General features: G+C 40.9%; 2 protein-coding genes and 1 long non-coding RNA gene across 6 annotated transcripts in view; 1 reads left to right on the top strand and 2 right to left on the bottom strand.

Annotated features, from left to right (window-relative positions):
• Positions 1-27,929, top strand: part of LOC132592305 (uncharacterized) — a 44,424-nt gene that overhangs the window by 12,918 nt on the left and 3,577 nt on the right. The window lies entirely within an intron of this gene.
• NRIP3 (nuclear receptor interacting protein 3) lies at positions 88-26,906 on the bottom strand. Of its 3 annotated transcripts, none has more exons than XM_060275781.1 (7): positions 26,197-26,906; positions 13,901-14,080; positions 13,230-13,312; positions 6,996-7,135; positions 4,764-4,816; positions 4,535-4,657; positions 88-3,363 (listed from the first exon to the last, which is right to left on the bottom strand). In XM_060275781.1, exons 1-6 carry the CDS (start codon positions 26,362-26,364, stop codon positions 4,559-4,561), a joined length of 723 nt encoding a protein of 240 aa, XP_060131764.1. In that variant the 5' UTR covers positions 26,365-26,906; the 3' UTR covers positions 88-3,363; positions 4,535-4,558. The 3 variants fall into 3 exon arrangements, with proteins under 3 accessions (XP_060131764.1, XP_060131755.1, XP_034975415.1); XM_060275772.1 differs by having other exon boundaries at positions 88-3,735; positions 4,563-4,657; XM_035119524.2 differs by having other exon boundaries at positions 4,563-4,657.
• LOC118097654 (cilia- and flagella-associated protein 77-like) lies at positions 22,379-23,254 on the bottom strand. Its single transcript, XM_035140751.2, has one exon. It carries the CDS (start codon positions 23,207-23,209, stop codon positions 22,379-22,381), a length of 831 nt encoding a protein of 276 aa, XP_034996642.1. The 5' UTR covers positions 23,210-23,254.

The following is a 27,929-nucleotide window of genomic DNA, read 5'->3' as shown; positions in this document are numbered from 1 at the left end:
TGTATTTGGCAATACATACCATGAGAGCAGGTAAAGCAGAAATTAAAACACCTTAATAGAAGTTTTACATTTTATTTATTTTCATAATCATCACAGTAATAAACACTCAAGTAGCCAAATGCCACATAAGTAGCATAGACAAATATATTTTATTTTTCAACTACATGTTGGCAGGTATACACACAGTGCAGTTCACCTCGCAAACACATAAAAGTTTTGCTTTGTAAATATAGATATATGAGTATTGAGGGCAATGATGCACAGAAAGATAAAAATATATCCAAAAACTTATACTTCAAATCTGTGAGCAACAGCCAGCGCTGTACATGGATGTTATCAAACCCATTGCAAAAAGCCAAACTACAAATTATTTAAAAATATATACTAGTTTGGGAGTACTAAAGATGTTGTAGCCATTGCATATTCTTTGTGGTCACTGTCAAAATGACCAAACCAGATCAAATATTGAAAACTAACACTAGCCCAAAACTGTTGGTTCTATACCCTTTTATATTCAATGCCAATACTTATTTCCATTTAATTTAATTAGGGTTCTTCAAAATGTAAGTGCATATTCAGTACAAAGTCTACTAGATAAGTTTTACAGGGGATCTGTTGTGTCTAAACTGTGGATTGCATCCTGTTGGTTTGACAACACCCACTCACCCCCAAGTCTACCAAAGCTTCTTTCCTGCAAAGCATTTAATTAACTGGTGTAATTAGAAGCACATCTGTGATGCTAATCATATAGTCGTATAGCGAACCATACAGCTCCATATATAATTAGAGCTTGGTATGGTGGCTTGAGGTGTACTATGGACAGAAGCTTAGAGAAAATAGCTTGGGAGAGGGGTGTCTATATACAAAACAGCTCCCCATGTTCTCAGGAAGGAAGAGAGTACATGTGTGTAAGATCATTTTCCTGTATATATTGCTTGCTATTTATATATATATGGATTGCTGCACAAGTATGACCACCGTAGCCTGTTGTGAATATGAGTTAAGCAGATATATGCAGACTTGAGCACATACTATATAAGTTTTATGATTGCTTGAGTACACTTCAGCTTGCAGCTCAACCCATTTGTAACGTAGCTGTTAGTGCGAGTTGAACTGCACATTGAAACTATCAGACAACTATGTGCTACACATGTTGTTCATCCACACTGCACCCACAACACATTTTTGAGTACGGTAAATTCGCACAACTAAAAAGTATCACCCAGAACCAATTGAAGAATACCTATTGCTGGTAGCAAAAAGCTTAAGAACATTATAGAAAGCAGTGCCAAGAAGTTATAGGGCAGGAATTGTCTGTGGTATTATCAGCCTAATGGAGAAAACCAGATAGTTCGCTGAAGAGTGTGTCATGGCATGCAGCATTATTGACTTATGAGACTAAGGCAGGGTGGTACAACTTTTCATACCAAGTGGGCTGCAAGAATGATTCAACATGGAGCCCACGGGCTGCACTCTGCCTTGTCACGCATGTGAAGGGAGGGGGATCCCGGCTGAAATCTGAGGCTCCCCCAGTCCTCACACTGCCTTCCCAAAGCAGGCTAAGTGAGGTGGACTTTGGGGAGGCACCGTGAGACTCTGACAGGTACCTAGAACCCTCCTAGCTCCTCCTAGGCTTTGGGAAGGAGGCTGGGGGAGTCTTCATGCCTCTCTCCCCAAGCTCAGTGCCTTGCTTAGCCAGTTTTGCGAGGGCAGCGCAAGGGCTGAAGGGGTCATCAAATGTTGCCGAGAGCTGCCAAAAAAGGCCTCAAGGGTCACATATGGCCCCTGGGCCATGTGTTGGACCTCCCTGCTATAAGGGAATAAAAAAACAAGGTACAGTACTGTCCCAGGAGCAGGAAGGAAGTGGTTCTGTCTTTCCCTGTGGCTCATCATATGGTGTTTAGAACAGTGGACACCCTGATTGAATATACCGTATATCATTACTGTAATATTGTCTCTGGTGGTAAGTGTTAAAATTCCCTGTTCGGTGGATAATATTGTGTGATAATTGCTCTTCTTGGGAATCAAGCAGTCATGCCATTAGTGAGAATGACCCCCAAAGGGAGTATGACTAGACACGGATATTCATTTTTTTCCATTTTTTAAAATGGAAGGGGTTGCCATAGCAACATTGTTTCCCACAGTGTATTTTTATATACAGTACACTCATTCTCTTTCTTTCATTTCTCAATCTGGTTTTATACTATAAAACAATAACCATGCTAAAGAATCAGTCCAGAACTCAATATTTGGTGAGTTTGCTACTTACAAGATAAATATAAATAACCTGAAATTCTAGTAATATATATATTGTAGAATACCTTGGGAGATACAAAGGCAACAAGTATCTGGGCATTAAGATGGTGAATCTTAAACCAAGAATGAAATGTTTTTCCAAAATTATCTCATAACCAGCCTTAAGGAGTGATGAAAATTATTATGCCAAAATGTTGGTAACTTTTTAGAGTCCAAGTCTACTGATAATATATTTTTGTCAGGAGTTATGGGCTAATAAAAGGCTCACAGATACAGTTTAAAACAATCACGATTGAGAAAAGTATGCAACAAAATTTGCAGAAAATAAACTAAAATATTAATACTGAACAAGGAGACATTAAAATTCTTATGTATGCTACACTGTGGTTCCAGATAATTTGTTTAAAATCTGGAAATTCAGTTACTTATGCAATTAGGAAAAGCTGAATATTGTATAGATTAAAATTGTGCTCCACCTTCTTACTGTTGACATCAATATTTCATAATGAGGAATTAAGAACAACATTTTCTGAGATATTGAAATTTGGAAAATATCTAATAATACAAGCAACAATAGCTCTATCATACCACCTTCAGTACTCTTGAAAACAATATATTCTCTCTGACTTAAGTCAGGATTTGGATGAACTTAACTCCTTTGAACTCAATCATGTCCAATTATTAATCATTCTCTGTTTAAAAATAATTCTAAAAATCTGATTCTCACAGCCTCTCATTGTAGCTAAATACAATTAGTTCAAAAGAGGACGTTATAAAAATTGTCTTTTTCAGTCTCACAAGAGGCAATTCATTTCACTAATCCATTCATAACAAAAAAAGATGAAAAAGAAACATTTTCATATTTAGATGACCATAAAAAGGACATCATTTTTAAGAGTGGACTCAGATGTGCTTCTAGAAGTCCACTGTCCAGACTCTTGGCATGGTGAGTGAATGCCTGAAGTTGCCCTAAACTCCTTCCTTCATTTAGCTACAAGCTAGCTACAGTCTAGCAAGGTGGGGTTATCAGTATTGTCGACTCTCCTTTCAGTCACAAAGCCTTATTCTGTGAAGCCAGCAGTGCATTCTCTTCAGGCCTCAGAAGTGCTGGAATGAGAAGCATAAACCAGTGTGACAAAAGAGTTGGCTCTGTTTTGTTTTTTTGCCAAGCTCAATCTCATTATAGCAAATACATATGCACATAGCACTAACTTGGGGGACTGGGTGTGCTCATGCAGTCGTTCAAACCCACACTCCATAAGCACCAGAGGCTGCATGCAACCCATGCTGCTTCCCAGCCTGCCCACTCTGCTGACAGGGATGGCTACAAGACCAGCCTGGGCTGTACCACCTGTATGGCCAGCACAGGATATCCTGGAGGAAAAAGGTACCTGCCTTTTCCAGGGACACTTCCCAGGCTTCCAGCTGTGTCCTACAGCACTGAACCAGGAGCGCAGGTGGCTGCCATGAGGATGTGCCCTAGAAAATAACTGTTTAGCAAGCAAGGCACCTCATAACTGTGTGTAAAATATATTTCCTTACCTACAACCTCTGATTTCATAGATTATATAATTTATCAAACTCCTAATCAGCAGTTAAATTGGGGGAAGGGGGCACAAATGTACTTGGGGCAACTGAAAGCCTAATTTACTTTTTTTTGGTGTAAAAAGAGTATTTCATCACCTTTGTAATACCGTATTATACCTCTTTGGAAAAAAAATCATTCCAGAAATAAACCTCCCATGGTACAGTTAACACACATGCCCAGCAGCAATATGGTCCCCGTCGACATTAAAAATGCTGAATGCTATACTATTGTCTCATTTTCTCTTTCTTTCCCCCTTTCTTGGAAACCTCCATACTATCCCCTGACTAAAATGCAGGAGTGTGTCCTAAGCACTTACTGAAAACAGGATATCCCAGTGCAAACCCACCAAATGAAGCAGAAAATATATCAATTGCCTGTATGATAGGTTTTGGTAATCAGAACCAATGTTTTGAACTATATTCCATCTGATTGGTGTTACAAAAAAAAACCTTTAAAAATATTCATATCTTATTCACTAACATTTAGGGATAAGTTCAGTAATGTGACAGTTTCACCATTCACTTATCTACTTAACAGCAGCTTTTCCGTGTTGCACTAAACATACTTTGGATAGCACATGGTAAACTATCATGAAACCCTCAAATTATATGCCATCCCTAGTCAGGATCCATTTCCTCCACACATTCACTATGCCACTGATTTGACTGGAAATAGTCACTCTAAATATACCTGTGCAGCTTTAGAGTTCAGTACTCACTTCTCTTCGTGTGCAGAGGCATTACTGACAAAAGGAATTTCTACCCTGTCTGTCTTCCCCAAGATCAAGTGATACTTTTCAAGGTTTATCACACACTAAAATAAGAGGGAATATAAGAAAACAAATTAGACAACAGGTTAAGATCACCTCAGTAAAAGAAAATAGGGGATACAAAAAGTAGGGAGGGGAACAGAGTTTTACCTTCAAAGATTTCAGTGTCTGTAACCCCAGGGAGAAGTTTTTATCATTATCTTCTGGAAAGGAAGAAGATGTTCAGATAGATTGATTCATCATAGTATTTTATCACTAACACATACACAAGCTCATATTTCCATGAGATGTGTTAGGTCCCTTAGTGCGGTGAAGGGGTCCCTGCCAACTCAGTCTGTTTAAAGCAGCTGGAGAAGAACCTGCCCTTCCCTTAACTTTATCCTTCTTAATAGTTCAGTCACTATGTAAATCTAATCCTTCGCTTCTTCTGTGAAACCCAAGTATTACTCAATAGTGCTGAAGGATGTATGAATTTCTTTTCTGAATTTTCTTTTCATGCAAGTAACTGTTCTTTCTGTGACCTGTTCCTTATATCTAAGTCACTGAATTGATTCCTCTGTAGAACAGTGATAAGAAATCATTGCTGATGAGAAAGAATTCTTAGTGATCTCAGGGTAGTTTCTGTTGAGCCAAATTCGGAAAGGCTGTCATTTATACATGAGAGGTGCCAGTACTGCCTGGAAATAATACTCTATTGTTTTTTATTATTTGTTTTAGGGTTTAGTATATCACTATAACAGTTAACAATTTCAGTTCATATATACTCATATATACTTATTATCCAAATAAATATATAGATATTTCAAATACAGTTACAGTGGTACCTCTACTTACGAATAACTCTACTTATGAATGTTTCTACTTACGAATGGAGCTCCGTCCGCCATCTTGGATGAGGTTTAGATAGGGTTGCTTCGACTTACGAATTTTTTCTCCCAATGCATTCCTATGGAATTCGACTTACAAATTTTTTCAACTTATGAATGTGCATTCGGAACGCATTAAATTTGTAAGTAGAGGTACCACTGTATATAAATTATACTCTGAGTTTGTAACCCTGCCGCTTAATCCCAGAACTATGTAGTCTGATTGTCTTTACTTGATGGTGCAGGAAATGCATATTGAGAGGTACTTAATAACTTGAATACTTTCACTTGTTCCAAGAGAACATGATTCTGCATGCCCAAATTAAGCTAGGAAAAACAATGTACTAACTATAATCCCCTTCTTGGTCAGTCCCCAAAGCATTCCTGTCCAATGCACAAGCTTAAATTCACATAGAAATGTGTGAAATTGAAATTATAATGTAGCTGGCTGGAGACAGCTGAAAGATAGTTTAAAATGGGATTTTAAAAGGGATAGTTGGAAAAGGGGATTTCAACTTCTAGTAAATGTACTTATCCTACTTTCATCTCTGACAAATGGGTTTTGAAGGACTTCATATTTTTCAGAAACCTACAAACGGTTTTTGACCAGAGGCAGCAGTGAGGCTAAATAGAGCTTTCTCAACTAGACTGCCAAGGATCCTTTTAAACTTGAGAAACTAGGGATTAAAGCTGTGTTCTCGTACATTCCAAGCATGTGTTCAATTACTGAGGATGGGTCCTTCCACTGTGAGTCACTTTAATCCAATAGGGTTGGGCCCAGAGTGAGTTAGTTGCACTTAGAGGATTGGAATTAATGTGACAAGTTAGTTCTCATTGAAATCAGTGGCAAGTAAGGTGTGTTTTCCTTTTACAAAGAGTTTATATCCTACCCTTCCCCTGAGGCTCTCAGGGCAGCAAACATGGTTCTTTATCCCATTTTATCCTCACAAGAACCCTGTTATGTTGCAAGGCAGTGATTGACCCTAGGCCATCCAGTTAACTTCATGGCTGAGCGGGTTTTTAAACCAGTCTTCCCAGTCCTAGTCCAACATGCTTAACAGCTCTAATGGGAATTGTAGTCCAAAACAGCTGGAGGGCACCAGGTTGGCTAAGGCTGTTTTAGTCCACCTTCCCTAACCTGATGTCCTCCAGATGCTTCCAGACTGCAGCTTCCATCTGCCCTAACCTGCAGAGCCAGTAGTCATGGTGAAAGAAACTCTAACAAGCATGCCACACTAACTCCCCTAAACTCAGCTAGTTTAGTCTGGATCCAACTAAATAGATTTTATTTTTTTATTTTTTTTGAAGGAAGCTGACAGTGAATTGAGAGAGGTTTGGCTTCTCAGGGTACAACCACAACAAATTTTTGTAATCTCAATCCAACAGATTTTAGAAACAAGTCAAAAGCCTCCCAAACCTGTTTACCAAATAAACTTACAAATTGCACTATAATGTACAAAAAATAGGTTTAGCAAGTACTATACTTGTATGGCATCTAACCTGCCTGAACACTCACCTGCCACAATTGCTGAACAGTCCACATGAATGGTCCCCATGGTAAGAACCAGGTGTTCTATGTGGCCAATCACTTTCATACTGTGTGGCAATGAAATCTTCTCACCTTCGGGTTTATAGGATTTCATGTGCTCGTTTAATCTGCACAAGGAAAAAGTCACTGGGTTTACATCAGGAGTTTGTTCATTTTAGGATGCCAGTACTTGTGTTGCGTTGTATCCTGGAACTGAGCATAGTCATTTCTGTTCTGTAATTAGTATCTGATACAGATAAATAATCATCTTTATACAGATTTATATTATTTACTTTTAACTATACACCTAGATACTTGACCTTCCTTTCAATCTTTAGTCCTGACACATCTTGTAATTTTTGTTCTCATCATTCATATTTTTTACCAAGAGTTTGGTTTGTCTTTATTAATCTTAAATCCTGCTACATCCCCATTTTTTAAAAAAAACCTCTTGTAATACTTTTGGGATTGACTCTGTTGGTTCTTCTACAGATATCACCACATCATCTTCAAATGCTTTTAATTTATATTGTCTTGGTCCCACTCTTATATTCTTACTTTCTTGGTTGCATCTTATTCTTTGCAATACTTCTAAAATTCATATGAACAGCAAGGGTGACAACGGGCACTTTTACATAAAGAAGAAAAGCATGTATGTTTTTGCTTGGTGGCAGATTGTGCCAGCCTGACTCGTGGGAAAAAGGAACAAATTAGTAAGACATTAAAACCTGGCAAGCCTTTTGTTTTTCGCTAATACACAATGTTCTACTGCTCTGTCAAGTAACATTTGAGGATTATTTGGATTCTTTTCATTTCTTACATATCCCCTCTTTACGCTAAACCAAGTCCACGTCTGGGGAGTGCTCAAGAAGAGTCTAGCGATTTTTCTGATCTACCAGAACTACCATCCTGCTAAAAATGATAATTCTTCCCTCTGCTTCTTAGACTAGTTTTTTCTTAGGGCATTTTCATCACTGTGCTTATTTCAGCAATTGGATGAACTCAGATAGGATATCTAATCCTTGCAGATCAAACCCAATGGGGAGTTTAGTCTGTGCTAATTTCTTGCCCCATTACGTAATTGACAAGGTCGGGATGGTGCGTTCTGGACACCCACTTTCCTGCAGTGTCTATAGAGGTGTCCTAGAATAATAAATCTCTTCCAGGGCTGTATCCCATGCTTTCAGCCATGCTCTAACAGCATCCAAACAGGGTTATATAAACATTGTTATTTACTGGTATTTTTAAAAGGGTTAAAAAAATGCTTCTGATATCACAACATACTATTGGCTGGGCTCTTACAGAATCCTTCCTTTTCATTTTCTTTCAGTGGGGCCTACACAGGAGACAGTGTCTCAGTGGATTTGTGACATTCCATAGGGTCAAACCAAGTACTTCTGAGGGAACTCACAATTCCACAATGCTTGCTATTCTTTCCTCCTCACCCTTAGCTTTGTCCTAGCGGTGTGCTCATACTAGACTGATGGTTTTTTGTTTTTTTAAAAAAACAGTCTATCCAACAGCAGGAATTCCTTTCATTTTCCATGAGAACCTACTTTCATTTGTGCCTCCTTTGTGGTATTTTTCTACTGCACTGCTTTGCAATATGAGTCATCAGTGACTGATTTATGACCTATGCAGAGATGAGTCAATGCTAAAGGCACTTTGATACGGTTACTTTGAAGAACCCATTCTCCTATCTATTAAATGAGCTAAATGGATCAGAGCAAAAGAGGAGAAAAATGCTCCATCCATTTCCTCAACTTTTTCTTCCTTTGATCTTCCAACTTCTTCCAACAAGTTAAATATAGTACAGTGTACAGCTAGTTCTGATAGCTAAGACACCCAGTCCTTTATATAATTTGCCATCGTTAAACATTCTGATTAACATGTTAATTTCTATAGCCCTTTTCCGCAAAGTACATTGCAATTACGGTAATGTGTATTAAATTGTATCCCACCCTTCATGCAAAGAATTCAGAACAGCAATCCCTTTATTTGGCGAACAGTCTCTAAGATCACTAGTTTGGGCCAGATCTTCTATACTTCAGATTATTAAGATCTGCTAATAGGAGACATGAATGCTTCTATGACATGGGCACTGGTCGCAATGCACTCATGCCTGCCTTTTAGTTAAACAAGTCAGTGTATGAACCCTTGTTACTTTTTACAATCAATCATAACATCCTTCTGGACCTTCTAGAGGAGATGGGAGCTGGGGGCACTGTTATGCAGTGGTTCCGCTCTTTCCTCCTGGGCCATGTCCAGAAAGTGGTGGGGAGGGATGAGTGTTCAGACCCCTGGGCCCTCACTTGTGGGGTGCCTCAGTGTTCTGTCCTCTCCCCCATGCTTTTTCAACATCTAAATGCAGCCGCTGGGAGAGATCATCAGGGGGTTTGGGCTGGGTGTTCATCAGTATGCGGATGATACCCAGCACTACCTCTCTTTCAAATCAGAACCAGTGAAGGCAGTGAAGGTCCTGTGTGAGTGCCTGGAGGCGGTTGGAGGATGGATGGCGGCTAATGGATTGAGGCTGAATCCTGACAAAACAGAAGTACTGTTCTTGGGGGACAGGAGGCGGGCTGGTGTGGGAGACTCCCTGGTCCTGAATGGGGTAACTGTGCCCCTGAAGGACCAGGTGCGCAGCCTGGGAGTCATTTTGGACTCACAGCTGTCCATGGAGGCGCAGGTCAATTCTGTATCCACGGCAACTGTCTACCAGCTCCATCTGGTACGCAGGCTGAGACCCTACCTACCCGTGGACTGTCTCGCCAGAGTGGTGCATGCTCTAGTTATCTCCCGCTTGGACTACTGCAATGCACTCTACGTGGGGCTACCTTTGAAGGTGACCTGGAAACTACAACTAATCCAAAATGCGGCAGCTAGACTGGTGACTGGGAGCGGCTGCCAAGACTATATAACACCGGTCCTGAAAGACCTACATTGGCTCCCAGTATGTTTCCGAGCACAATTCAAGGTGTTGGTGCTGAGCTTTAAAGCCCCAAACGGCCTCAGTCCAGTATACCTGAAGGAGTGTCTCCACCCACATCATTCTGCCCAGACACTGAGGTCCAGCGCTGAGGGCCTTCTGGCAGTTCCCTCACTGCAAGAAGCAAAGCTACAGGGAACAAGGCAGAGGGCCTTCTCGGTAGTGGCACCCGCCCTGTGGAACGCCCTCCCACCAGATGTCAAAGAGATAAACAACTACCTGACATTTAGAAGACATCTGAATGCAGCCCTGTTTAGGGAAGTTTCTCATGTGTGACATTTTAATGTATTTTTAATCTTTGTTGGAAGCTGCCCAGAGTGACTGGGGAAAACCAGCCAGTTGGGCAGGGTACAAATAATATATTATTATCATCATCATCATCATCATCATCATCATCTTGTCAAGAAAGATCTCATTTGGTTAGTTTAAACATTTATCAGTGTGTTGGCATGGAAGCATGCTCTGTGCTGCCCTGGTTGGTAGGCAGTACTTCTGGCTGAGATACATGGCTAAAGAACGGATTGCCATATGGCGAGTACTAGATGCAATGTTCCCTCTCCTTCCGTCCCTCCTCCCCAAGAAATATAGGCTCCAATTTCCCTGGCACAAGTTAAGATAATTTCAAAAATTAGAGCAGACTGAGGTTCAACTCTCCCCACACTGTCACAACAACTGAATATAAAAACTCTTCTGACAAAGGCCCATATTCATGTGCTGGGTTGTGGCAAGGCTTACACACTCCTTATGTGCTCAGAGGCACATCTTCATTTGTATTTCATTCACATGTTCCAAGATAGGGCACTGATACTGAAAATGGGGCTCAGCTTAAGTGCAAGGGTTGAATAGAGGTGCGATTTTATTTAGCCAAAATAGCACCATCCACACACAAGAGAAGCATCAGCAAGCTTGAAATAACTCCCAACATTTGGAAAAATACAGAAAAAAGAAACAAGAGAAAAGCCTAAGGGAGGGCCCAATGCTCAGGGGCCATAGGATGTTAAGTGTTTGTTTTGATGGAAAGCAGAACAAGGGAGGTGGGGGATAAAATTGAGTATCAGACTTAGGCAAGGAGATGGCTGCCTCAAACCCTGAACAAGAGTACTCCACACTGCAACACACTACTTTGCTTGTTTGTTTTAAGGAAAAAATTCACCAAATGGCATGACATTCTTTCAAGAGAGGAGGAGCCTTGGAAGGAGGAGCATCTGACTGATGCACTGGAAGAGGACTTGAATTCGAAGGATGTTAAGATTAACAGTAAAACAGAATAAACCTTTTATCAATTCAATCAGCATCATGTTATGCAGCCAAAGGCCATAACAATCAGAAAAAATAGACAATATATCTAAAAAGGAGGAATACAAGCTAACATATAAATAATTAGCAAAGACATCTATCATCACCTTTGCAATTAGCAACATGGATTTCAACAAACTGCCATCTCATTTTAGCTGCTGACATACCAAACAATGCATCTGAGTGGGTTGCCAGCTGGCGGAAAAAGAGAAATGGGCCTGACCTGCTCTTGTCTCTTTAATAGCATCTTGAAAAGCAGGAATTAGCAAGTTTTTCACAAGATGGAAACACACATCATCATCTGCTAATTTGCTGCAGATCAAACAGCTGTTAAAGGCACCTTAGCAGGGGCCAGATCAAAAGCAGGCAACTCAGCCTCCTAGCAATTTGTTTTAGAGTGGCCAGGCTAGTGATATAGAACTCCTGCACTTTTAATAGTTGTATAGAAGAGGGAATTTCTGCAGATACAGCTTTTAATCTCCTTTGCATCTGACTTCCCCCCATTGTTTGATCAGTATTCCTGTAACAAGGTGTTTATGAGAAACAACAACCACAACAACAACAACATATTATTTTATATATATATTACTCTGGGCAGCTTCCAGAAGGATATTAAAATACAATAATCTATTAAACATTAAAACCTTCCCTAAACTTAACATGAGATACTCTCCAAAAAGGAATTCCAACTACAAACATCAGACAACATTTCCCCCCTTTTGGACACACTTGTAGAGAGGGCTCCAAAGCGCCATAGGCACAGACACAAAGTTATTCTCAAAGCAGAAGTGGGCAGAAGGTAGGCTTAAGGTCAGCAGGTGAAGCTCAAAGTACAGTATAGAGATGATTTTCCTGGCTTGCTAATATTTTCATATCACTGCTGTTAAAAGCACAGTTACAGTAACCTGTTTGAAAAGTTGGCAAACCTACTTTTAAGCTGCAACACCCTAACAAACTGCCTTATACCAAGCCCATCTAGTTCCTTGATCCATCTAGTTCAGTATTGTTACCACCTAGTTTAGAAGTGGGGAACATCCCCTTTTTAAAGGGATTTTCCCTTATGCTGAATAGGCTTCCTCGCAAGAAAAGGGAAAACTTGGCAGCTATGGTGGGGAACCTGTGCCACCACCACCCCGACATTGTTGGACTGCAGTTCCCATCAGCATCTGGGGTAGCACAAGTTCTGCATCCCTGGTCTGCACTAGCTGGCAATAGGTGCCCAGAGTGCTATTGCACTTACATCATGTTGGTGAACCTCTCATAGGCGTATGGTTGGCTATTGTGGGAAATGAATCCTGGACTTGATTGCTGGATAAGACCATAGACTGAAGTTTTTCTGATGTTCTTAGGATTTCAGACAGTAGTCTTTCCAGCCCTTCTTAAGATTCAAGGTCTCCTTTACATGCAAAACATCTCTAACACTAAGCTATAGCCTTTCCCTGTTGAATGAGAACTCACTCTAGAACAGGCATAGGCAAACTCTGGCCCTCCAGATGTTTAGGACTACAATTCCCATCATCCCTAGCTAACAGGACCAATGGTCAGGGATGATAGGAATTGTAGTCCCAAACATCTGGAGGGCCGGAGTTTGTCTATGCCTGCTCTAGAACAAAATTGTCAACTTTTTGCCTGGCAGTCCTTTACCTTTAAAAGTTATGCAACAGGTAGAAATTTAACAAGTACTCAGTTTCCTGGTGTGGGAAAGAGCATCCCCAGTGAAATTTGTGTCTGCCATCCACCTCTTAAAGATAAAGAAGCATTGCTCACCAAGTCAGCACAGTGCAAATGCATTAGTGAAGCCGATCTGGTACTCCCAGTGGTGGATTTGCAATGCACTGACCTGCTCCCTTCCCCTGTCCATCTTGGTGTGCAGCAGTGAGGTCAGATGAACGCTGTCACATGCTTTTAACTAACAGTCTAGAAAAGGAACTCCTTACCCTAGTCGCTCCAGACATGCAGATGATATGATATTGTTCTGACATCCAGTATCAACCACAACTTGCAGTTCCTTCCCAGCGCACTGTTGGGGCAAAACAGAGTATTTGAAAGAATCAACTGACAACTTCAATTTTTATTTGTGCTGTAGTGTAGAGTTCTGGAAACACACACACCCCAATTGTGATCTATATCTGTGGAACCTTTTTTTTTGTATCACCAGTGGAGGGCATATTTCTCAGTTACTAATTCTACCCTTGAATAAATTCATTTTTCAGCTTTACATGTGAATACTCATTCAAGTTTAGTATTCCATCAGCCAGGATGTGCTTTTCATAATCTCATCAATTTTATCTGCCTATCTTATGTATGGCTTGGTTCACATTGTGCATTTTTTCCTCCACATGATGACTCCAGGCATATATTCATCCAGCAAACATGAAATGTAACCCTACCACACACTGTGGATACACATGCAGCTACTACCGGTAAGAATGATCCCCCATGATCACAATGGATTTTTTAAAATGCTGCTGTTATGCAATATCACAGATATTGCCGCCACATAAAGCTTTGGCTGTATTTGGGTTCAGCCACATAGGGAATTGAGTGCAGCATTCTCATTGTAGTGGAAGACTGGCTGAAATATCAAATGTAGGCCCATGAAGCATACCTGGCAACACACCAGGATGAGGTCTTCTTGCTCTGTTTTCTTTGGGCCATCCAGTTTCATTTGATTCAGTTTATTTGTCTGGAGTGAGAATTCGTTCTTCTGAGAGCAGCTTCCCCGGTTGTGGCGCAATCTGGACATGTTTGTCTCCATCAACCGTCTCTGGAGGATGTTGTGTGGTTGCTTAAAAAAGAAAGAAAATTAGGGCAGGGGAAAATATAGGTTGATTGAAACCAAACAGTTGAAGAATGCTGTCCTTTAAATACATGCATTAGTTATGCAACTCAAGAAAAAAAAATGTTTGGCAGCATTAAATATGTATGTTTGTATCTAAACACACACACCACAGAATGACAAAGTATGTGGCCCTTTGTTGTTGAAAAGTCAAAGAACAGGACTCAGCCTAAAATCTGTGGGATAACCAGCCTCCTATAATCAACAAGTTTAAGTCTAATTAATGCATGAAGGGGTTAAGACCATAGAGTTAGCTGTCCTGGCAGGTGCAGCTCAGCTTGGGAGAGAGTATGTAATCAAGACTTTGTTCCTCTTAGTTACCCGAGAAGCTCAGCATGTGAAGTAACCATGTAAACTGGTTACTTCAGTTTAGCTGAATGGCTTTTAAAAGCAACTCTTGAGTTCCCCTATCAATAATTTAGGAACCACTGTAACTATGTCAAGTTTCATTGTCTGTGCAACGTTTCTAAATGCTGTATGAAAAAGCACATGAACCAGACCTTTGAAAAGTTTGTAAGTAACCTAATCTTTAACTTATCAAACATGTGGTATTTTCCTATGCTGGGGAAGAGGAGCATTTTGGAACTCATATGAACATATTTTAAAGGACTAATCACCTACGGTATATTTCCATGCTTTACTTTGCTACATATTTTGTGTTTTTAAAACTCTGCTTGGGTTCTCTCACTGAAGAGTACTTTCCCCAAACCTGAATCTTGCCATCTAGGGAATTCTCCTTTTATACCTATTTTTTTTCTTGCAATCAACAAAGTCCTCATCCTAAAAGTTCTGCATGGAGAAAATAGCAGGCTGAAATTTATAAAGGAGTGGATAACTTCTGTTGTCATTCAGTATTTACAAATGGTGGTTCAAAGATATTTCAGGACATTTTGCCATATTTAGTTGCTTGGATGAGGAAAACAATTTCACAGACAGAGGACAGGAGTGCAATTTGGAAAAAAGCATCACTCATTTTCTAAATGAGAGTATATCTCTAAAGAGCGAAGCAGCATGTAAAATTTAGTAAGTGGCATAAATATGTTGCTATTATCTTAATGTATGCACAAACACAGTAGGCTAATGTCAGAGGTACTGGGGTAATACGGTAGTTTTTGAGGATGTGGTTTTGTGGTGCCCATTCACCGTTTTCTCTGTATTAGAACAGCTGCAATCACAGGCATTTTCTTCCTGCTCTCCGCCCCCATAACACTGGAAGGGACTTGTGGGAATACTGTATTGGGCTGCTTCATCATGTGGTAAACACCCTCCATATAAGAACCAATTTTATGCAGTTTTACGATCACCCCATTGAACAATTTTCACATCCCTCATGTGGAAGAATGTGTTGTTAAGCAGGTTTGGGTTGTTTGAACCAGAATCAGCCTCATGAATGTTGCAGTGCATGTTCTAATTGACTGCAACTCACCACCTCCTGAAAATAGAATGAACTAAGGGGGTGTTGTGAATTACAAGATGGAACAAGGGAACATTCACCAGGCTGCTTTTGCCACTGAAAAACACACATCAATAATCGTTGAGAACCATAGAGAGTACTCTTTTAAAATTAATGAGCTTGGTTTTTATTATTTTCCTCTATCCTGCTTTCTATCCTTTGTTCACAAAGTAGAAGTGTTTAAATATCATGACGCTGATTATCACATTCCTACCGTGTTTCTCATATTATAAGACACGTCTTATATTTATTTTTCCCTCAAAAAAACACACTATGGCTTATTTTCAAGGGATGTCTTACTTTTTTCCCTCCTCCTCCTGCCGCGGCCGGCATTGCTGCTGCGCCTATCACTATGTCTTATTTTCAGGGTATGGCTTATATTCATTGAATGCTTAAAAATCCTGCTATGGCTTATTTTATGGGTATGTCTTAAAATATGAGAAACAGGGTAATTAATGCCCCTGTCCTTTCAGTCTGTGACAGCACTGTTTTGAGGCCTTTGAATATTCACACCTGGGGTAGGGTTGTGGGTGTGAGCATGCCACACTTATTACATCACAAGGGAAACGATTGAGAAAGAAATGATCCACAAGTGATCACATAAAGAACTTGAGCCACTATATCATAAAGCAGTACAGTCATACCTCGGTTTAAGTACACTTCGGTTTGAGTACTTTCAGTTTAAATACTCCATGGACCCGTCTGGAACGGATTAATCCACTTTCCATTACTTTCAATGGGAAAGTTCACTTCAGGTTAAGTACACTTAAGGTTAAGTACGGACTTCCGGAACCAATTACAGTCATACCTTGGGTTAAGTACGCTTCAGGTTGAGTACTCCGCGGACCCATCTGGAATATATTAATCCACTTTCCATTACTTTCAATGGGAAAGTTCGCTTCAAGTTAAGTACGCTTCAGTTTAAGTACTCTGCAGACCCGTCTGGAACGGATTAATCCACTTTCAATTACTTTCAATGGGAAAGTTCGCTTCAGGTTAAGTACGCTTCAGGTTAAGAACAGACTTCCGGAACCAATTGTGTACTTAAACTGAGGTACCACTGTAAATTGTATTTCAAGGGGGAAGCCAACACAACAACAGAAAGTGATGATAAAACAAACTTGCTCTCTGAGCGCTGTATGGAACACTACTAAAAAGCACACTGGAGTCTCTCTCACATCTCACGTCACTTAAAGATGTTAATAGGAAGGAGAATTCGGAAGTGGAATCAAACATGTGCCCCAGAATCAAGGCAGCCTTCACATTCACATAAAACGCCAATTGAAGCCTCAGGCCTGAATACAATACATACTCTCTCCAGATTAAGGAAAACTGTATTTCTGTGAAGTAACTAACCATTTCCATAATGGAACCCTCAGGATCCTTGTCAGATTCGAGGTTCTTTGGAGGAAACCATGACAGTTAAGCTACTATGATAAGTTCATAGGATGGCTGTGCCAGCTGTGGTTCTCTCTTCTTCTGCTATTCCTAAATTTCCCATGGACCCTCCTGGTTCAAACTATATTATCTAGCAAGATTCGCTTTGTGTCTGCATCTAACATAAATGTTCCACAAAGCATTCCCAGCACCAGCTTCTTTTTCTTTGCTATCCACTTCTGTGAGAACCACTAGTGTCTTGCAGTTACTCTTGACAGAACTAAACTGCACATGCCTTAAGGCAAGATTGGGTAATTCTTTTGTGTTTCTGCAGGCATAAACAAACTAAGCACTCAGCAAATATACATTAGATGATGAAAGGACAGAGGGCAAAGCTATAAATAATATTTCTTTATCACACACTACTCCCTAGTTGTACAATAGGAACGCAATATATCTATTTCAAACAACCACCTCTGTTGAGCTAGTGAAAGAGACTGGCCCACGCCATGTTGGCTGGGGGCTGTTGGGAGTTGGAGTCCAACATTTGGATAGTCACATGTCCCCCATTCCTGTTCTCCTCCTCATTGTTATTTGCAAGATATCTCAGAAATATTTCCAGTGGCTTTTGCAGAGAACCTTTTACACAGCTCTGCTTATAGTTCTTTGGACCTGAAGGGGAATCATAGATACATAAGGTGGTAAAATACACATTTTTGCATATTTTCACTAATTATCACACATCTTTATGCATGACTTCCCCAATACACCTATTTTTGGTGACATATTTTTGAGCAGATAACTACATTGCAGCATTTGGAGAAGTGTGAATTTCAAAGTTTTGCATATTGTTTTGGGAAGTGAATTACATAGGTAGGTTTGCACTAAAATGTGAAGTGACCCATATTTCTTCCCCATCCTAAGCCCATGCATACACTTTTTTTTTCCAACAATGGGTATATTCCTAATTATATAACTTATTCCTGAGTACTTTACTTTAGTGCAGGTTGGTAAGATGCAAAAGAGGACAATGTTCCTGGACCCTTAAGGTTGTATGAGGAGTGAAATTCAGTAGAGTAGCTTATCATGCAACCATTAACTTTAGCATGACCTAGAAATAGAAAACAGAAGTATATAGGTGGAGAGCTGGAGCTTTGCAAATGAAATAAACTTCAGGGGAAAATGCTGAAAAAGCCATGGAAGTAAAATGCAAGCAGCCAATATATACTATATATATTAGATTATGAGTCATGATAGACAAGTAACATGATATTTTAGTTAACTAGCAATCAGCATAATGAACAGGCAGTAATTGCTAAAAAATTAGTATGTGTAATGTAACATTTAAAGCAATATTTCCTACTGTCTTGCATATCTGCACTATCTTGTTTGACCTTTTTGTTATTCTAGACATAACACATCTTTCCAGAAAGTTCAATGCTGCTAACACACACAGATAGCTCTCTCTATAGGAAATACAATTAGAAAATATGAGCAAGATACAAAAAAATGCAAACAAGAAGAAACTGGGCAGTAAAAACCAGAAAGATATAAGAACAGCAGTAAAAAATCATCTAACAGACACTGGCGGAGGAAGGGGGTGGGGGGAGTGCACGCCATGCCCCCAGGATGCACACACCACACCCCTGTGGGTGGCATGCCATGCCCCCGGGACGCACGCCACGCCCCCAGGACGTGCATCAGCCACGCCCCCACCTGCTCTCTGCCCCCGGTGCCAGAGCATGAAGCTCCACCACTGCTAACAGAGGCTTCCTGAAAAGGAAGATTTGCACTTTAGAAAAGCTTAGAACTCCCTTTATCTGAATCTCCAGATTATACAGTATATGTATACATATGTTACACAGACAACAGGTTAATAACAGCAAATCTAAAATAGCAATACCATTTATCAAAATGTGTGATGTTTTAAATAAAAAGGGAATATCATCCATTAGTTTATGCATTCTGAATGTTCTACAGGAATGGACTACAGTGGTGCCTCGCTAGACGAATTTAATTCGTTCCACGGGTCTATTCTTATAACGAAAAATTTGTCTAGCGAATCCCATAGGAATGCATTGATTTTTTTTTGATATTTTTTTTGCCCATAGGAACGCATTAATTGAATTTCAATGCATTCCTATGGGAAACCGTGATTCACTAGACGAATTTTTCATAAAACGAATTCGTCTAGCGAGGCAACCTCCGCTCGAAAAATCCTTTCTTTAAGCGAAAATTTTGTCTTACGGGGCATTTGTTAAGCGAGGCACCACTGTATAAGAATGGAGAAGGTTGGACAGTAAATGAAGTGGATAAAATAATCTGGCAAGGAAACGCAGTCCATCAGTGGGTTGTTTCCAAGGAAGTGATCTTTTTCCCTGGCAAAAACTAAGGGGTGAGACCATCTGTCTTCGCCTCAAATTTTTAGTTAAATTATACTTTGATATTTCTGCTAGCATCTCTCTCCCAAACAGACAGAATTTATAAAACATGGAATTTATATGCAGAAAGGGCCTTCCCAAATGATCTTTACAACCCTGGATTTTATTTTTAGCACTATGTTAACTAGCTCCAATCTAACACTAGTTGTCACAATATTCCCTTTAGGTGTTTTTCATGGACAAAGGCTCTGGATGTAATTTATTTATTTATTTAGTGAGGGGTTTGATAAAATCCCCCATGTATTCTTGTGGCTACAAGGAGTTATTGTTAGGTGGATTTGTAGCTGGTTGACTGACAAAACACAAGAAATGCTCACCAGCAGTTTTTGTCAGCCTGGAAGAAAGTGATAAGTGGGGTGCTGCAGGGTTGTGTCCTGGGCCCAGTGTTTGTTCAACATCTTTATAAATTACTTGGATGGAATCAAATTTGTAGATGACACTAAACTGGGAGGGGTAGCTAATTTCCAGTTCTAGGTATCACAATTTAAGTACAGTACTGTATATTGAGAACCTGGAACGTATGCAAAAGAGGCTGACCAAGATGATGGTCTGGAAACCAAGCTTTATGAGGATTGATGGAGGGAGCTGGGTTTGTTTAGCCCAGGGGTCCCCAGACTACGGCCCGGGGGCCGGATGCGGCCCAATTAGCCTGCCAATCCGGCCTGCGACGACCCCCGCCGCCCGCCGCTGCCGCCCGCTCTTACGGTGCGCAGCGCGGCAGCGCTCTTCTGGGTTGGGAAAAAAGCGCCGAAAATCCTTTGTGCGCATGTGTATGGGCCTCTCCCGACCCGGAAGAAGTCATTTCTGGTGCACCTCCGGGTCGGGGGAGGCCCACGTGCATGCGCACAATGGATTTTCGGCGCTTTTCCCACCCTGGAAGTGTGCCGGCGCGCACTCCCCCACCCGCCGGCCCGCCGCGCGATCGGCGTGGTGGGAACCGGCCCAAACGCCGGTAAGTCTGGGGACCCCTGGTTTAGCCTGAAGACAAAAAGACTGAGAGGTGGTAAGGATAGCCATCTTCAAATATCTGAAGGACTGTCTCATGGAAGATGAGCAAGCTTGTTTTCTGCTGCTCCAGAGGGTAGGATCTGAACCAATTGATTTATATACAAAAAAGGAGATTCCAGTTAAACATTAGGAAGAAATTTCTGGTGTAATAGAAAGGACTATTCAACACTGGATTGGATTACCTTGGAAGGTGGTGGACTCTCCTTCATTGGAGGATTTTAAGCAGAAGTTGGAGTGTCATCTGTTAGAGATTCTTTTGCTGTTATTCCTGCATTGCAAGGGATTGGACCAGATTGCCCTTGGGGTCCCTTCCAAGTCTACAACTCTATGATTCTATGTGTACAAAGCAGGAGGCCACATGCGATAATTGTTGAATGCATATACAAATTCTTGGCTCCAGTTCCTTGGGATCAAGCTGAATGATAGATAGGTCTGCTTCATTTTTATCTTACATGGGGATAAGGGAATAGGCGTCAGGCAATAACTTCTCCCGAGTACCTCCTGTTAGGTCTCTGTGAGAATAGGATGGGCCGTGGTTATAGGTTCAGGTAAAAAATAGGGGGTATGGTCCCCTCACATTCCCCCCCTGCCCTTCAGATTGCTACTAGTGGCTGCTGGGAATGACAACATAGGGACATGGGAAGCTGCCTTATATTGAGCCAGACGATTGAGCCAGACGATCAAGATCAGTATTGTCAACACTGACTGGCGGTGATTTCTGACAGGAGATGCCAGTTATTGAACCTGGGCTTTTTTGCATACAAAGCATGAGCTTTGCTTCACAATTGTGCTAAGACCCATTTGACCTCAGCATTATAATGCTGTCCTAGAAAGGCTGCCAGTACTGATGTTGATAAAAAAGATGGAGAGGTCTGTCTGGTTAGTGATATTATGGCAGGGAAAGTCAGGTGAGTTTCTGCAATCGACCGGATGTTCTGCTAACATGGAATTATTAGTTCAGGGACCCAAACCTCTTTCTTTCTGGAAATCCCACCTGCCTGGCGGCCATTGGCCTTTTAACAGCTCATTCTGAAATGGAAACATGTTTCAGATTGCAGCCCTTTCACTGCTTTTTTTTCTTTTAAAAAAGTAACAAATCTAAGCATTTTTTAAAAAGAAATAGATTATAATTTCACATGTACTTTAGCCTTAAACATGTTTTCTCTCTTTTGTTTTAATGTGCCTATTATAATTAATATGTGATTTGGAGATGTGTGCAATTAGGTAGCTCTGGGTGGGAGGAGAGAAAACAAACACCACAGCTTCATTTATATAAAGGAAGTAAACCTTCTGATGCAGTAAATCACAATAAATTATGTGAAAAAACTGGGGGACATAATTTACAACAGGAGGCATAGCTATGTGGCAAAAAGTAACATTGTTTGTGTACCTAAAAATTGATTATTATATATCAAGAACTTGTGTTGAAGAACCGCAATATTGGTTCTATATCAGTCAGAAACACTAACTGACTGTGCTGGATGTCAGCTGCAATCATAGAATCATATGCCTGGTCACTCCCATTTATTAGGAATGAAGTTTTGCATTAATATAGAGGGTGTTGTGATGTTTAAACAATTTATCCCCAGCCTCTGCTCTGCCCCATCTCTGACCTCTTCTGTAGTTAATAGTTTTGCATAACACTGCCACACTTTGATTTACTGAAGCCAACCACTGCTGCTGTAGCAGCAGTGGGCTATTGCACTGTGTTAAATTGTGGCAGCGTACAGATTCCACAGGTTGTGATGTGATTCTTTTGTGGCACAGTGGTAGTCCTGTGTCCCATCTTTCTCACTGGCAGTGAGTATGTTCTGTTACAAGAGAACCAATTGCAACTTCTTGCTGGAAACTTCATTTTAATATTGTCGGTAGCAAGAACAAATCACCACCTTTCTTTTTTTAATCATAACATGCCAAGTGTTACTTTTGAGAGGTACAAATAGGTTGCATATTGATAAAAGCTGAATCCTACAAATGTGTATAAATGCCCTGAGCTAGCTGGCCATGTCGAACTGGAGCTTCCATTTCCTTGGCTTTGAAAGCCTTCACTCGATCTTCTTGACTTGGAAAGGTGTTAAGATGGGGAGCAATTTTCCGAAATTGTGGCATGATCCACAGAGGATCCTTCTTCACTGGTATTTGATATTTCCTCAGCATGACAGTCCGTGTATCATAGATCATCCCTCGCCTTTTCTTATGCTTCTTTTCTTTAACATATACACAGTTTTTTCGGTTCTCCTCTACCCATTGGTCCCCAAACTTATTTTGAAAGACATCTATGAAGGGGGTGGAAGGACGATAGGGCCTCCCATAGGTCATGGCATCGGGAAGACGAGGTGGATCCCTTGGGAACCTATCCCCATCAGCTCCTTTGCGGCGCACATCATGGTGTTGGCGATACAGGTAGTGTTCCCTTGCTGTGAAAAGACCAGCTTTTATTCCTCTATAGTTCATGACTATGAAGTCCTTTGGCTTCTCCTTCGTTTTGGTGACAGTGGGTGTCATTACCCGCCAGCTCCCTATTGCTTCAGGAACTCCTCCGTCGGTCCCGCGTAGACTTAATCCATACACAAAATCTGAACCGGGAATCTTTGCGCACCTCCTGAGGGTCCTTCCTAGCTCTGGTTTTAGAATGAGGTGGTTCTGAAACATGGTGTCTCTCACCAGTCCAATCCTGTCATTTTCTGTCCCTGGCTTGATATCATTCTTGGTCAGTGGTAGCAGTGGGGGCGGGCAAATATCACTAACGCTGGCCCTCCTCTTGTGCTTATCAAGGTACCTTCTTACGAATGATTCCATTGCTGATCAATAAGTAGTAATCAAAGACACACTTCATGCACTCTCTCTCTCTCTCTCTCTCTCTCTCTCTCTCTCTCTCTCTTTCCAAACAAGTATTTGATTTGATGCAGGCCTCTGTGGCCACTTGAGTGTAACCTGAAGCCTTGGGGTGACATCACAAACCATGCAAAATTTATTGTTGTGATTCAGTGTGTCATCAAACCCTGATCTATTCATTCAGTAGATGTCAGTAAGTCACTCAAAACGGTGTGTGTGTGTGTGTGTGTGTGTGTGTGTGTGTGTGTGTGTGGTTGGAGAGGAGGGCATTTTAAAACTAAATGATGTTTTTTAACAGGAGGATGGTTATCTCAGGTGTTTGACTTCTGTTTTTAGGAAAGTTAATGCTTAATTTCTAAAACATAGGTGGCTTACACTTTTCAGCACAAGAGCTACATTGACCCATGGCTAAGCTTCTGGGTACCTTTTATCAAAGTGGGCAAGTGTAAATGTGGGCATGGACAAAGCAAGTAGATGTGGCCAAAGTGTAAAAGTGGTCTCTATTAAATATAAAATTATTTAAGCTCATTTATAAGAATATTATTAAACTCATGGAGCAATGAGCATTCCTCCCCTTTTAAGCTGCCACATGCTCTCTGAAGGAATTTTTTTATTTTACTTCGACCCAGACCAACACGGCTACCTACCTGTAACATGCTCTCTAGTTTGCACTTTTTCTCTCTGCCTTCTGGCTCTGAACTCTCACAACTAAACAGGTGAAGCACTCTGTGCTTTCTATAGTTTCATAACTTCAGCTGCTCTTAAAAATGATGGTAAGAAGCCATCTCTGTTTGGAAGCCATCAATGTACTGGAAGTGCTGTGCACGAAGATTGCAAAGCACTTCAGAAGGGCCCTCTATAAAGAAGTTTGGGGGAATTGTTTGGTGACCCATGGAGTAAAAACACAATGAACACATTTTAAGGACTTACACAACACAACCATCAGTTCAAGAAATATTGTATTCCAGGTCAACAGAAGTATAGTGTCCCAATGAAGAGAAGTAAAAGCATTCTCTATTCTGCCTTGGTCAGACCGCACCTGGAATGCTATGTTTAGTTCTGGGCAAAACAATTTAAGAAAGATATTGACAAGTTGGAACATGTGCAGAGGATGGCAACCAATATTACCAAGGAACAGTTATGAGGAATGGTTAAGGGAGCTGGGTATGCTTAGGCTGGAAATAAAGTGACTAAGAGGAGTTAGGATAGCCATCTTCCAATATCTAAAGGGCTGCCACATGGAAGATGGAGCAAGTTGGTTTTCTCCTGCTCTGGAGGGCAGAACCCGAACCAATAGATTCATGTTACAAGATAGGAGATTCTGACTAAACACCAGGAAGAAATTTCTGACAGTAAGAGCTGTTCAACAGTGGTATGGACTCCCTTGGAAGGTGGCGGACTCTCCTTCACTGGAGGTTTTAAGCAGAGGTTGGGTGGCCATCTGTTGGCTGCTTTAGTTGAGATTCCTGCATTTCAGGGGGTGGGACTACATGACCCTTAGGGTCCCTTTCAACTCTACAATTCTATGATTCGGTGATCTGCAACCACCAAAATTTGGGAGGGGATCTTTGGAGGGGGCACAAAAAAGTATTCTGGGTGATGGATACAGCTACAGGCCATTGGTTTACCACCCCTGCTCTAGAAAATGCTAAAGAAGTCTTTACACCACTAATTTATAATCTTTGTACAGGGAGAGTTATGCAAAGCCATAGATACTGTAGCATTAGTTCTATATTTCAAACACTGTTCACTTTTGAGTATATTGTGATTACTACAGGGTGATTTGATGTGTAGAGCTCTAACAAGTGCATTGTTTTGTGTCTCTGATTTGTGTCTTCTATTTTCAAAAGCTAGAAAGCTTTGCAGATATATGTTGTAGATCTCAGAGGAATGTAGCTTCCCTTTATGTGGAAGACAATAGACTTGACTGAGGGCCAAACAGATGAACATCATCAGGAAAGCAGCCACAGTACTCTTCCCCCACCCCCCAAAATATTCGATCAAGGTCATGGAGCTAAGGGAATAATTTAAAAAACCCTCTCCCCAACACTGCTTTTACTGCTTAGCACCATTCTGAAACTGCTATCTGCAAAAGACAAGACAGGCAATGCAGCAATAAGGCCCCAAAGCTGCAGTTCTGAACACAGTTCCCTGGAAGGAAGTTTAACTGAAATCAACTGGAACCATGTTGAAGTAGCAGGACTGGAATTTACCTTAATAAAGAGAAGTTAAAGTACAAACTCAAGAAGTCATCCCCTGTGTTTGATCTCCAGTTTTCTTATTGCAAACTATGCCTAATCTGATCAACTCACCGACTGACCAATCCACATATCTAACATTTGTACATAATACATTGAATTGACTATATATCAATATGGCCGAACAAGGCCATCTTTTCTTTTCTTTTTAAAATCATAATGTAAAGGATGCTTGATTGCACTTGTAAGCATGGCTATATAAACATCATGTCAGGGACAGGACTTTGGGATAGAAGTCCAGGGTTCTGCTCAACAGAATGAGCTGGGGTGGCTTATTGCCACATTTTGAAGGATGTGCTTTAATTATACATTTCCATCTGAAAAGCCCCCCATAAGACCATAAAGTCCAGAGTTCAGAATTATCTAGCTGCACCACCAAATATAAACTATTTTTGATTATATAAAAAAAACACGTAAAACATATCTCATGTAAAGCTCTTCCCCCACCATTTCCTCGTTTTTTATCTTCTCTCTGCATCCCCAACAGCTTAATTAAAATGCTAATTTTCTATGGCTTCCAAAGGCAACAGAGCTCATTATCTTCAAAACATTTTAAAAACACCACTAGAATCAACAGACCAAAATGTTTTAAATCCATCCTTTTAATTTTATGTTTTCTCGATATAGATTTACACACACACACACACACACACACACACACACACACACACACACACACACACAGCGTCTTACGGTGTCTTTCGAAGTCCCCAGCTTTTTCAGCCCATCTAATGGTAGCAGGTCAGCCGAGTCCTTGTGGTTAAACTGCACTGCCTGCTTCATTCTCCTCTGTTGTCGGAGAGATGCAGCTTCCCTCAAGTCCACATCCTTTCTGTCTGTTAGGAGCCCTGAGTAAAACATCTTTCCAATCTGTCTGTCTCTTGCCTTTCTTTCTCTCCCAAGCTGCTGGAAACAAATGCCCCGGCGATCTATTGTGGTGGACTTTATAACAGAATCCGCGTGACGTTTTTGAGAACAGCAGGTATCCCAGCCAGTGCGACGTAGTAAAGGAGGGGTTATGTACACTGCAATATGTTACACACATCGAACATGGCATGAGTTGGCTCACAATCAGTCTAGGAATTACCAGCTTCCTTTTGAGGGGGCGGAAAGCAATGTTTTTGCTGTACTAGGCTGTCTGTCTTGCATCTTTCGCTCGCAGCTTGGGCTTTTCAATGAAAGAACTCTTCACAAAATGAGCTAGCATTTTCTTTCAAACAGATGTGGCCTTCTAATTTTATTTTATTTTTAAAGGCAGTCTGGTATATGTTTAATATGTATATACATTTAAAAGCTGAACGATCTGCTTCAGATGTATAAACCACAGACTAAAGTGTGCTTTCAAAATCAAAATGCTATGTGCTTTCCTGCAATAATCCTCAGACAATTATATTTTAGTTAATGCTGCCAATATACAACATACGTTCAAGTCATTTGAGGCAGCTTTGGGTGCATGCTTATCGCACCAAACTCAGTGCTGCTTGGATGAGATACTGGAAATAGGATAAACAAGTGGAACTTATACCAAAGCGTTCAGTATGCCAGCCGATATTCCAGTGCGCCAGCCAGCCAGCCAGCCTCTTTCACAATACTCCATTCCATTTCACCTCACACCCAGTTTTCCACCTTTGTTTCCAGGTGGAAGCAATCCCAGAAGTGCTTGTTTTTAGCACCAAATTTAAAAACCCCACTTGCAGAGGAAGCACAATCAAAGGCTTCCAATTGTTCCTTATAACCATGGCTTTACCTGCCACACACCTTATGGGTAGGATACCTCATGCGGCGCAGATGGGTAGGGCTAGTGAAAAACTGGCTTATGGTGCGAATTAGGGCCTCTGAACATTCCCCAGGGAGATTTGCCTGGTGCCTTTGTTACATATCTTTAAGTGCCAAGCAAAACCATTCTTCTCCTCCCAGGTCTTCGGCTAATTAAACGATCTTTGGCCTTTCAAACTGTGTGTGTTATTGTTTTGTTTGTATGTGTTTTTGTGTTTTTATATTGTAAACCACCCTGTGATCACCAGTAGAAGGGTGATATGTAAATTTAATAATGATGATAATATTAATAATGATATTATTATTAAATTTGGACTATGGGCTGAAGGTTTCCCATTCCTGACATATGAATGTTAAGCGTAATTTCATGGAGCCAGCCTCGCAATGTATCATGATCACAGCTTTAGTTTTGATCCTGTTCCCACCCCTGTCAAGGCAAAGAATTGCTCTCATCCAGTCCAATACCAAGGCCAGACATGGGTCTAGTGCAGCCAGTGCCACACCCGCAGGTGTAAGGGAAGGATAGAGCAGTATATCATCAATGTACACATATTGTTGACAGTGCACTCCAAAATTCCAGATGACTCTGGTCAGCAGTTTCATGTAGCTGTTAAGCAGCATGGGGGATAAAATCGAATCCTGCACGGGGC

Source organism: Zootoca vivipara, chromosome 1 (genome assembly GCF_963506605.1).
Source record: "Zootoca vivipara chromosome 1, rZooViv1.1, whole genome shotgun sequence".
In the NCBI taxonomy this organism is placed as follows: Eukaryota; Metazoa; Chordata; class Lepidosauria; order Squamata; family Lacertidae; genus Zootoca; species Zootoca vivipara.
Note: the sequence above shows the minus strand (reverse complement) of the source record. Positions and strands in the feature narration are given on the sequence as shown.

Coding starts and splice junctions, on each gene's coding strand:
- LOC118097654 (XM_035140751.2), bottom strand. CDS start 23,209: ATGGAATCATTCGTAAGAAGGTACCTTGATAAGCACAAGAGGAGGGCC.
- NRIP3 (XM_060275772.1), bottom strand. CDS start 26,364: ATGTTTTACTCAGGGCTCCTAACAGACAGAAAGGATGTGGACTTGAGG. Junction 13,313..13,900: donor TCATCCTGGTGTGTTGCCAG/GTATGCTTCATG, acceptor TTGCCCCAACAG/TGCGCTGGGAAGGAACTGCA. Junction 4,817..6,995: donor CTGTTCAGCAATTGTGGCAG/GTGAGTGTTCAG, acceptor CTTCCTTTCCAG/AAGATAATGATAAAAACTTC.